This window comes from Trematomus bernacchii, unplaced genomic scaffold, assembly GCF_902827165.1.
Source record: "Trematomus bernacchii unplaced genomic scaffold, fTreBer1.1, whole genome shotgun sequence".
NCBI classification, from domain to species: Eukaryota; Metazoa; Chordata; class Actinopteri; order Perciformes; family Nototheniidae; genus Trematomus; species Trematomus bernacchii.
The window spans coordinates 12,393,162-12,405,723 of NW_022987313.1; the positions used below are offsets into that span (position 1 = coordinate 12,393,162).

General features: G+C 44.7%; 1 protein-coding gene across 4 annotated transcripts in view; it reads right to left on the reverse strand.

The window, feature by feature from the left end:
• Positions 1–162: 162 nt before the first annotated feature.
• Positions 163–12,562, reverse strand: part of runx3 (RUNX family transcription factor 3) — a 48,002-nt gene continuing 35,602 nt past the window's right edge. For 2 of the 4 annotated variants that reach the window (XM_034124980.1, XM_034124830.1), the window contains 2 exons: positions 7,812–7,886; positions 163–3,158 (listed from right to left, as the gene is read on the reverse strand). In XM_034124980.1, coding sequence (XP_033980871.1) covers positions 2,683–3,158; positions 7,812–7,886 — 551 coding nt within the window. In that variant the 3' untranslated portion in view covers positions 163–2,682. The remainder of the gene's footprint in view (positions 3,159–7,811; positions 7,887–12,562) is intronic. The other 2 variants (XM_034125053.1, XM_034124910.1) reach the window with 1 other exon arrangement.

Below are 12,562 nucleotides of genomic sequence, written 5' to 3' on the forward strand. Positions count from 1 at the left end.
TACTGAACTGAAATCTGATGTGGGTGTGATTTTCTCAAGGGTGCAGACGTGACCTTTTTGAAGACATTTGACGTGTTGTCGTCACTCTCTCCTGGAGTTCATTTTGACTTACCATTTCTTTTTTAAAGACATTTGTATTAAATACAGCTGTAAAGACAAAAGTGAGACATGTGTTTTTTAATTAAAATGATTCAAAACGACATTATCCGCAAACTTTACAAGCACTCAATATGTAGGCATCAACAACATCATTACATACACGGATGAGATTCTTAAATTAACATATCAGTTTCAGATGTACATGCTTGAGCATCAGGAGAAATGAAAGGAGCAAAGATGATTTAACATGTTGGTATATGAAAAGGGGCATCTTTATAAAAAAGATGAACAAAACAGAAAAAGTTACATTGTGCTCTTTAATCTAATATACAATAAAATACATATCACTTGTACAATTTGGCTTCCTAGTTTTGCATAAAGAATGATATTAAAAGTCATCCTGACGTTATTACAGGCAGTTGTGAAGATCTTTGGTTTTCTTGAAGGAACCACGTGGATAGAAGTACACATGTGGTTTCTCTAGCTGCATGATTTTTGCCCATAATAAAGTAGGTCCTCTACCGTGAAAAGGCTTCAGAGGAGGGAGCAGGGATACACGCTTTCCCTCCTGATCAAAGGGAGATAGGAATGACACATTGCTACTGATTGTCTTGATGTGAGATCTACAAAACACTTTGCACATTTGTTTTACCTGAGCTGCAAGTGCACGCTTTTATGGGTCATTCAAAAATGATATCTAACTTTTGTAGGAACTACATATATTCCATACTTCAGATGTATTCTCGCTTGTGAATGAATCTTCTAGTAGATATGAGATACCTGCCTTTTGTGCAGGCGTATACATGATTGGTACAGCATGAGCCCTGCTGATCAGTCAATTAGACCAAACATGTCTAAATGGGGACCATGAAGGCTTCAAAGCCTTCCCTGATTATACAGAACAAAGGGACCTGTGAACAACAAGGGGGTTTCCTTTGCATAACTGCCTTTGGTGTTGGTAAGAAGATACCACTGTGCCCCCTCCTCCTCTTTCTATCCCTTCATCCTCACACTCTTCCTAACCAGGGATGGAGGGATCACATGTGTACCTGCAGGCGAAAGGCCCTCAGGACAGGGGGAATGTGCACACACACCTGTGGTGCAGGAATGTGTGTGTGTGAATGTGTCTAATCATGACATCATTAATTACTTGGCGATGGGTTTCTTAAAAAAGGACACATAAGTGTGTTCAGCAAATACACGTGACGGAATATTTTAATATTTACTTTGGCATAGTTTCAGATATTTGTAAATACATAACCAAAAAAGAAAAACAATCATAGTGCAAAAAATGAAGCAAATGGCTTATTTAGCGCAGAAAGGCAAATTGGAAATTGTCTAAAGGATAAGGGCTCGATACACCTTCTCACTAACAGAATCTGTTGGGCGTGGTTCATAAGGAATAAAAGTTTTTAGTGCATCAAAGCTACATTGGAAGACAAAATAATTACATTAAATGTTTTGTTTTTTTCATAATTTAGTAGCAATATATTACACAAATTCCAAATGTATACTTAACAACAAAATAAGGCATATATACTGTATATATATAAAAAGGAAAGGTAGTGAGAAATGCTTAAGGATTTTGGGTATACGTGCACATTTCCTCACAATTTGGCTCAAATAAATATCAAAAGTAAACCGTGTCATCCAGTTAAAAAAATACCAGACCAAGACTTATTTTTCAGAAAAGAGCTTGGATAAGAAATGTAAGAAAAAAGTAAAGAGTTGACACAGCAGGACTTACATATTCCTGCAGAAAAAGAAACAAATGAACCCCCCTCTGCATAAGTCTTTTACATTCCTCCAAATATCAGCCATTGTCCTGTTGAAACTCGATACACTGATGACGCGGCAGAGGAGAATGTATCATTAAACATGTGACGGATAAAATGCTTTACTCTGAAAGATGCAGCGATTGTGTTGAAAGGTCAACTGCACACTGTAGCACCAAAGGCTAATGTGTCCATTCGGATAATAAATTAGGCAATAAGGTACTGCATAAGTACTGTGAGCACATAGCCCTGGATGAAACTGAAGAAGTTTTCACAACTGACGTAATATTCAACTTTTACACAAATGTAAAGCTTTAAAAGGCTGTTTGCTACAGCAGTGCAGCGGTGCCTTGGAAGGATGTCAGTCACTCAGTCCAGTCCGACTGTTTGATGATTGTCTGCTGTGGTTTTTCAGTTCATCAGCTGTACTGATGGATCATGCCTCCATCGTCTTCTGTTCTTTCATCAGTACCTGTTTACATCGGACAAAGGATGCTGAAACGTTTCATTGCTATGGCTTTTCTGGTTCTGCCTTCATCTTCCTCACTTCTATGGCTTTGATAGTCCTTTTTAAGAGTACATGTTTCAGCACAGTGCAGGAGTTTACTCAAAAATGTACAAAATACATGGATGTCTTGACAGAGTTGCTAAAAACTGTTTTTAAAGCTATTGCCGGAGAAATAAAAGAAAAACATGCAGCATTTCTCTTTTTTTTTTCTTTTTTTTTGCTTTCAGTGTTTTTTTGTTCATTATCCTCTTTACTTTTCCGCCCTCACTGCACTCCTCTCATTGTCTAGCCGTCTGTCAGTCAGTAAGGCCTCCAGACGGACTCGTCCAAGCGGCCCGAGGCGCTCATGGTGGTGGGGGAGTTGCTGTGGCTCCCGTCGGCCTCCACGCCCTCGCTCTGGTTGTTCAGGCCCTGGTTCATCAGGCTGTTGGTCCCTCCCGTGGCCCCAGAGCAAGACAGCAGGCGGGTGGGGGAGCGCTCGCCCCCGGTGTTGCCCGGCGCCACCATGGAGAACTGGTAGGATCCGGTGCCTGCGCCGTAATACAGGTAGGAGTTGGACTGGAAGTTCTGGCTCTGGTTGTTTGAGTAAGGCGGCGGCAGATAGGTGTGGTATCTAGAAGAGGCCGACATGCTGAGGCCGCTGATGCCGGAGCTGGAGGTGTTGGAGGAGTAGGGGAAGGCCCCGGGGTAGTGCATCCGGGGGTCTGAGAAGCGAGGGTCAGTCAGTGGCGACAGTGACGGGAAGCTGTTCCTCTGGTTGAAGAGGTCAGTACTACCTGTAGGCATAAACGAAAACAAAATGTTGGAAAGAGTCGACAAGCATTCAGCATGAAAGAGCCTCATTGATTTTTTTATTTTATAAAAAGAACACTGATCTCTGGTACAGCAAATCTCTCCAAACCCCCAATTCTGAGCTCAGATTTCCTCCGATATGTCTGTCCATGGAAATGTTTGCTCAAAGTAATGAACTGAGACATTTCTTTGCTTAATAACAGTCATCAAGCACTGACAGCACATCATCCCACAGCCCAGTGCACAAGACTGAAGTTATGAAAAGGCCCCCTCGCCTCAGCCCTCCTACCACCCCTTCCAAAGGAGAGCAAAGCACATTATTCTGTCTTTCTCGGAGCAATGAAAAGAGGCATTGTCAGTGCTGAGGGGTGCTTTGTATAAACACCGACTGCTTGTTGCACTGTTGTGCAACTCATAAATCATTGTTAGACGCAGACAGTCACAATCAGAGACAGACAGGGAGACGCAGAGGGGAAAAGGAAAGGAAAGAAGGAAGGAAGAGAAAAAAGAAAACGGGTGTTTCTATGTGAATGTCCTCTAAGCTAATGTGTATCACAGTCCAGGACCTGTCAGAGTTAACTGCTAAGTGTAATCTCACAGGTAGCAGAGCCCTGTGAACCCAGCTGTAAGGACTTCAATTTCACTGCACACTTTCTAATTTACTCAGCTGACTAAAGGGGAAAAATAAATATTGCTCGAGGGTTTGACTTGGCAGTTTGCTTCTCTGAGATTTGGGGCCGCTACTGTCACCAACTTAACTCCTTAACTCAAACACCATATTGCCCTCCTTATTAACTGAGGAGTATTATTGGCTGATCTTACAGCCTCAGTTTCAGATATGAACCCATTCACAGTTCCTGCAGTCATGTAGGACTTCGGAACACCGCCTGCTGCAACCTACTGTAGTATTTGTTACTCTTACGCAGGGACAATTATTGTTTCATATTTCTGCTGTATTATGTTCGTTAGAAGATATTTTATCAGTTGTACGTAATATTAAGAAAACATCTTTGATTGTCACTTCTTCTACTGAGGTAGTTTTTCAATACAAAGCAACTGTCACTGTGACACACAAGCATCACAACCGTTTTATGTGCTCAAACAATGCACATCATACAAATCAACACTGCATTATAATTATCTCTGAGGTGTGAAATATGAAGTCTTGCCTGACGAGTTAGATATGTCAGTCTTTGTACTCCAGCAGATACTTTGCAAGATAGGTCATGTGGCAAACAGCCAGGCCCAAATACGGCAAACGCCCTTAACCTGGTTACAGAGACAAAATGATGAGGCCGAGTTGCTCATACCTGTCAACATACACACTTTGCTTTCACACCTGCTGCCTGTAACCACACTCACACACACCTCCGTCCATGGTTATCTGTTTGTCCGCATATGGCTTTCATGGGTCCAAAGTGCCCACATGACTGCAAGTGTAAAATGTGGATTTGGATGGCAGAGAAAAGAGAGCTTGTATTTGTGAAATAGCAAGCGCTTGCACGCCATTGCCCTTAGGGGGGAGAATGCCAAACTTGCGTGCCATAGTCTCATTGAAATGTCTTTTCCCTATGTCTGGAGTACTGGGTCCTTTTTCAGCTGCAAAAAAAAAATCTGTTCCTTTGCAATTTCCATGGCCCCTGCTTTTTTTTTTTTCAACAACACACTTCTGCAGTTGAATTTCCTCCTCTTTTTGGGATGAGGGAGTATGGTGGTGGTATGGGGGCTGTTTCTTTTTCCAGAGTCTACCAGGCACCGGAGTCGGGCTCCATATCTGATTTCACGCGAGGAAAATCCGAGACTTCAGCTGCTGTTGATTCGGGTGAAGTGCAGTCGGCCCACCAATTCCTACTGGACTCCCAAACGCCTTTGCTCTCTCTCACTTTCTCTGTCTCTCTGTCTCTCTGTCTCTCTGTCTCTCTGTCCCTTCATCTCCCTCTGTCTGTGCTAAATTTAGGCTTCAGGGTGAAGCCGGCGAGGGGATGTGTGGCGCGGGGACTTGATGGCTCTGGCTGCTGCAGCCCATATGATCTCCATTTAATTGGAGTCGGTGGAAACGTGTTGGCTAAACTGCGGTGGGGATCGACTCCTGTGTTCTGTCAGGAGAAACTGGACTGGACACTTATCACAACACCTTAATGGGCTTGTGCAGTATCAAGCGCTCGGCCCTGAGCCAGCAGGAGCCTGCTCCCACATTTCAAGCCTCTACAGTACAGTAGCTCCCTCTGGAGGAGAGGGCTGAACAAACTGCTTTGTAATAGCGAGCTATGTCTTCTTTTCCTCACTCTTAACCATGTTGCATACCTTACTGCATCCCCACCCTCCCCCACCCAGTGTAAGTACAGGCTTCGCCGTCGTGACTGTGGTAACGGTGGTGTATCTTTGGCAGAGAGGGTCTTCCTAACTGAGCCTGCTAGTAGCTGCCTGTAACCTCTGCGGCCCACCACACATGATCTCCATTAGGCTCATCTGAAACGTGTTGACTAAATTGCAGGGACAGGAGAGGGTATGGACCCCAGAGGGCGAGCTGGCACAGTCTGCTGTCTGTGATGTTCGCAGTAGAGCAAGCGGGTAGCCGGGAATCAGGGCTTTTATAGAGAACATAGTGTTCCAGCGCTCTCTTTCCTTCTCTAGCTCTCAAGCATAGCGCCACACACTTATTTAATCCTGTAACACCAAGGGTGGAGTCCTCCTCCTTTCTGCTCAGCTCAAGAAGTCCACTAGTCCACAGTCAAGCGTGTAACCAACATACGACCGGAGGTTTGCATCATTTGCATATGGGAGAAACTGATTTTGGTTGTTAACATAAGGGCACGTTTAAGGCGGACATGTCTGTTTGTGTAATTGCGCGCAGAGTTATGTGTGTGTGTGTGTATGCGTGCATGTCCGCATGTGGTGAGCTTGGCGATAGGGAGATGCAAATACAGGCGCTCACCTGTGAAATGTTTACTCAGGCTTGATGCAAACTGTGACGGCCAGTACCCAGGGAATGGTGTCTCAGGCAAATAAGGGGAAATGGGGGGGGGGGGGGAAGTGAGAGAGAGAGAGAGAGAGAGAACCCGAGGTCAGCCACACACACCGAGCTGCGGAGTCAGATTGTTTCCCTCATATGATCCCGAAAGAAACACTGCCCTGCAGCTCCTTTGAGGGGCTTTGATTTATTGACTGGCTTGGGTGGTTGGAACAGTGGATGCCGTTAGAAGGATAGGCAATCATTGTTGCTAACAGGGTGATGATGACAGGGCAACACTTCTGGTGTTCAGGTTCTGCTGCACAGGCCAAATAATAGGAGAGCCAAATGAACACAAATGATCTCCAGGTGTTTTTATAAGCACCAAGGCTTTGAGGCCGGTGCATCATGTTGAATGCAAATGATAATCACCTCTGTAGTGTGGCACCATGGTCAACAGCCCAAAAGCCTCATCCATGTTAGGCACTTTATCATGTGAGCACAGAGGATTTTGCATGTTGCCAACTTGCAATACAAGCGAGGGTGAAGGTAGTTTGTGATTACAGAAAACCTGAGATTTTCATAATGCATCCACAAACATGGCGACATGATTAATACATTTGTTTGTTAAGTAAATCTATTTCTATGGAGATATGATACTTGCTTGTAAAGCCACCAGCGTGATGTGTGATTTGCTGACCCTAGACCATGTCTGCTGTTATTGTATGGATTAAGTATTTGACTACAAGTAGCATCATCATGTTATACTTGCATTCTTACAGTACATGTCTGTCCCAGTTGTTTTTAATGGATTTCCTGGCATCTAAGTTTATGCTTTTACTAATCACGGTTGTCAATGACATTTCTCACACCACCATGAATGTCTTACTCTGCAGTGAATCTGTGGCCAGAGAACGCCTCGTAAAACCAGTAACACATGTAAATATATAACTTTGTCTCAGACATTGTCTTTTTTTTCTGCTTAACTGTACAAAAGAGAGCTTATAAAAAGTCCTTTTATTTTCTTATAATAAAAAGAAACCAATCAAATAAAGAGGCAGTGGGGGGGAAGCAAGGATAATAAGGATAATAAGAATAATAAGAATAAATGAGGCAGGGTGGTGGCTCTCTAGGAATGTTCTGGGGTGTAGTAGAGCCCTACAGGCAAAACTAAACGGACTCCAAAATGGTCACAACGAATGGCACACCCTGTGTATGCCAGCCTTTCCAGCTGCTCTTCTTCTGAAGTGTTTATTTTCATTTGAATGGGCTGACGTAATGTGTAATTAAAAGAAATGAGTTTGGAAGTCTTCAGTTTGTTCTGAGATGTACCATGTGAAAGGAGTAAACACTCTTTGGCTTAAATTCTCTTCCCTGTATTTTTAGAGCCTGTTTGCTCCCTCCTAGTAATTAAGGCTGTTGCCTATTAGGGACGTCATCCCCACAAACTGCTTGCTGATTGGGCTGCACATGATGATTTTCTCTTGGCAACTAACACCCTTCAAAACTATTTTGTTATTAACACACACAAAATCCCCAAAATGCACGCATACACACCTCCCTGAAATTCACACTGAATTTGTGGTCCAACTAAAAAGGCTGAGCTTCATGTGAAGAAAGGAAAGCTTGAAGAAGTAGCCGAAAGCAGAGTTAAACAGACGTCTCTTGTAAAGCATTAGTGTCTCACCTGGCCATGGTCTCAGGTCTTCCTCCACTTTGCATGTCTTCAGAGCGGGGGTGTCCATTTGATCCTGCCACAGGGCTGGTGTAACACACAAAACGAGATTATTAGAATTAAATCAGTCCAGGAATTCTGTTTAAAAATCTTCCTTTTAGTATTTTGTGGAACGCAGAAAAATGTGTCGGTTGTTTATGTGTACAGTGTGAGGAAGTAGCGCCATAGAAATCTAGAGCAGCGTCCAAAAAAAACTCTCTATGACAGACTTGTCAAAACTGTCTTGACATCTGGCGGTTTGGAGATGTGTCTTCCTGTCACAGGTTGGCCTCTGCTGACTGAGCAGCGAAGATTGGGTAGAGGAGGGGCTTTTTTTCTCACCAGAGTGAGATCAGACTTGGAAAAACATGCTTGGTGGGTGCATGGGAGATATTTTTGGGTGTTTCAGACGAGACACTGGACGGGCAGCGGAGACCTGTGAAGTGGCAGGACACTCACTAGCCTGTCCAGCAGAGCTGTCAGGGAGCGAGGGAGGGTCGAAGACCTACTGGCCCAACGCGTGGGACCCTGCTTCACACTCAACGGCCACACCGCAGGAGGGCTGACACAAACGGGGGGCTGTTTGCTCTCGGTCTGAGACGTTGCAGATGTTACATGACAACTAGCACGGAGCCCTGTGCACATCTCAGCACATTGGTTGTGCATCTACCAGTCTCTGAGCTGAGTTACATATTATTAAAACATTTTTCCTACAATGTACATTAATATTCAAGTATGAAACCTGCATATTATAAAACCACATTTTTCTCATGGAGCTTTGCTTTTAATGGGAGCAGCAGTCGGCCATGTGGTATCACTATGACTCTGCCCTACGCTGTCGAGATACCGCAATATAGTAAACTCCTAACCTCCTGTAGTGGCAATTAGGACGGAGGAGGATGCCAGAAGCAGGGAGGGGGGTGTAGCGCTGCCGCCGGGCTGTTCACCTATAGCCGCACTGGGCTCAGAATGTGTAAGATCTGTGCTTCCCCTGGAGCTCCTCCACTTCCTCTGCAAAGGCCCAAATCAGCACTCAGTCACCGAGAGGTCCCGCACTATACCTCACAATGGCAAATTCTTACACATAAATGGCCTTATTCAGAAAGGCTTGCGAGCAGCTGGTGCGATTCGCTCAAGAAAATAAACATTTCCTTCAAATATTTTGATTGGCCAGCAGACAACGTCAATACCAGAGGCACAGATTACCCCTGTTAATAAGAAGACCAGCCCCCTGGGCGGGGCTGAGTAGTGGGGAGGGCGGGGGCTGGAGTGGGAGCAAGCGCAGACTGCGTCACTAATAAGTAGCTTTGGGGTGGTTCCAATGTAGTTTTGGGGAGGACACAAATAAACACATGCAATGCTTTTGAAGTGCATGTGTAGATGAAAGGCTGAGAAAGATGTTTGAGCCAAAATGGCGTCCGTCCTCGTGACTCCGGATCTAGCAACGCCTCTAAGACATGTAATGCGCCCGCCGTAATGAAGCGTGTCATTGAGACACAGTGAATGCTGGTCCTTGTGCTGGCTTCCTGTTTCGCTTAGGCCTTAGGCGTCGCAACGGGGAGAGAATGTGAGAGAGCAAGCAAGAGAGAAAGAAAGACGCCAGCGAGAGAAGGAGAGAGAAGGAGAGAGAAAGAGAGCGTGTTAGAGAGGGGAGGAACACGGCCTTGGCTCAGCTATGTGGGACATTTGATATGTCTTTTGAGCCCTCACTTATAACGTGAGCAAAAACAAACACATGGGCTGAAAAATCCTATGTTCTCTTTGAGAGCTCGTCGTCCTCCCACCCTTCCCCTCTCCCCAGACTCAATAGAGACTGTTCATGGCACACATGTAGTTTCTGTAATTGCTGAAATGTAAAACTCAGCCTGACTCTGATGTGAAATTATAACTTATACAAACAGTTGAGTCTGGTAAAAAACAACTTGCTCTCACTTCTCTTTTTCTTTCTTTTTTTCCACCAAGGAGGTGGCTTCAAAAGATTCTTCTTTTTTTTGTTGAAGAACAAAAACATTTTCAGTTTGAATTATTCATCTCAGGGTCACAAAAAGAGAGTAACCACAAGTGAAGCTTTCAGGCACCATAACAAATAAACTCCGTGGCAGCCATTGACATATTATGTAAATAATGGAGTGCAGAAGTAAAACATAGCGTCTAAAGGACTGTTCCAGATTCCTGCTCGTATTGGTTGTATTGGCCTCAGAGGGGCAGCTTCCTGCTTGGGTTTGGCAGAAATGAGCATGAAACCTAACTAGCGTGACGGCAATACTCTAAAGTCCACACCACAGCTACCTGACGGTGCTAATTTCCTGTCTCGCTCTTGCTTCTAATTGGCTGATCATGTCATTCTGGATGTGTGAATTAGTGTGAGCCTCTCAGCCACGGCAGTAGCAGAGTGCCGCCTCGAACCTGGGGGGGCCGGCCAGCTTGTTTATGTGGTGTAAACAGTGTGGTCACTGTGGACGAGGCGGGAGGGGCACAGCTGCATCGGGCTGGTCCTCCATCAAACAGGACTCTCTAGTTAAGTCCAGTCCAGAGGCCGCAGCCTGAAAATACTGGACCAGAGGGCCAAAGCACAGCTGCAGCAGATGTGTGCCAGTGGTGCAGGAGGAAGCCAGAGGTGCCAACATGTGTGAAAGTGTCATTAATAAAAAAAATGAATTTTTTGAATGAAATGAACTCCCAGGATAAACGCTGAGTACTTTTCCAAAATGAAATGTGAAATATATTATTTCTGCACATTTTTAATAATATCGCCACTTGGGTCACACGTTCAGACAGACAGGCGCACACACACTTTTGGGCCCTCATCAAAGCATCGAGCACTCAACTCGATGGCGGAACGTTATGCTAGTGTCTGATATTCATCTGCAGAGGGGAACACACAGGTGTTGGACTGAATAACATGGTAAATGATACAGCCTCAAAAGTGCCAGGACTTCTTTTTTTTATGATTATATTGTATTTCTTTTTTTTTTCTTCCCTCGTGCTGTTAAAACACATTTAAGTTTAAAGAGCCGCTTTCGTCTCGGCTGTCTGTTAGAGGCTGTGCCAGGGGCTTGTTGAGTTTTGTCTGCCGTTAAAATGGAACAAGGTAAAACTGGAATCTGTTTTCCACTTTGAGGAAAATCTAATTTTCTATCATCCGTTTGCTTCTCTTAGAATGGAAAGATCTGCGTGTATATTTAAAAAATGCAATGTCACAGTTAGATGTCAAGGGATGAACTCAATTCTGTATCTGAGGAAGAAAAAAATTGCCACCCACCGACACGTACAGTATACACATGTAGGCTGCCTCTCTTGAGGTTTTGAAAACCAGAATAACAATTTAGTACTTGATTGTCTGAGTGTCAGATTTGCTTGACTGCACTAGTTGAACCACGCATTTAATAAACACACACACGCACACATGCACACACACATACACACACACACACACGCACACACATACACATTCCCTCCACCCTTGCTGAGAATCATTCCACATGTCTAGCAGGCTTACCTGTGGCCACAGAAGAACAAAAACAAGCAGTGAATGCAGCGTCTGCCAGCGTGCAGGAATCCTGTCACTGCATGCACTGTAATGAGCTCTTAATCACCCTGTCTGTCTGGGGCACTAGCGGAGAACTTGCAACACTAGCACACAACTCTGTGTGTGTGTGTGTGTGTGTGTGTGTGTGTGTGTGTGTGTTCATGTTTTGTATTTTCAATGTGCTTATGGTGCAATCGTCTGTGTGTGTGTGATTTAAGAATCCAGGGTAGCATTGAGCAGATGTCTGGAGACACGTCTTGTTGACAAGAAAACTGAGACAGTATTTCATTGCTCAGACAACAATATGAAGCAAGGAGGCTTTAGGAGGAGATGACGCTGTATTTTCTTATTTAGCTGTCTTCAAGGGGGGAGAAGCGCAAGGCTCCAGCCCCGGATAATGGAAAACATCTTTTGTAACGGCAAGGCGGGAATCCATTTAATTATAACGTGTTGATGGGCGATCTATCACCCGGCAGTTCTCAAACAAACAGGCCCCGGGATTTAAAGTATCTGCAAAATACAACAGTGTCTGGCAGGTCTGCCAAGAGCAGAGCCGTGTGTGCTGTTGATATGTAAACACATCCCTGTGTCTCTAAATGGGATTTATTGCAACAAGTCTATTTTCGTTTGAGCTTTCCTTGTAATACTGCCGTGTTGCTGTCTGCTGCACGATTCCTACACATACGGGAGCGCTGCGTGTGAAGTGTGCCGCCGCATATACGTTTCCAGTGAGCTGCTCAGACACTCCAACAGATAGACGAGGTGGGAGGGAGAAAGCCCTCTATTCTGTTATTTAATTATTTTACCACTCTTGCCCTGCGGTATGCCGTCATAATGGTAATACCACAGATTAAGGTGTGCGGTTTTAACAGCCCTTCCCCTCGTCTGTCTCACTCACACACTTCTTATAGACGGCCTCCAGTTGCTGGCAGCTGTAACGCGAAGCTCCAAGGCCTTCACCGTCTCTGACAACCCCGACTGATGTTAATGTGTTGTGTCTGCTCACCGTGTATGTACTGTACATGTGTGTGTTGCAACATTGCAGCCCTTTGAAGCCTGGAAAGCCTATGACGCTCTAATTCCCGCCCTAATCCCGTGCGAGGCACAGCAAAGAGCTCCTCTTCGTCTGCTGTCTGGACCAAGTCTGTACACCTCTCCTCCCCCCCCCTCTCTGTATTCAAGTCAGAAACTTAAA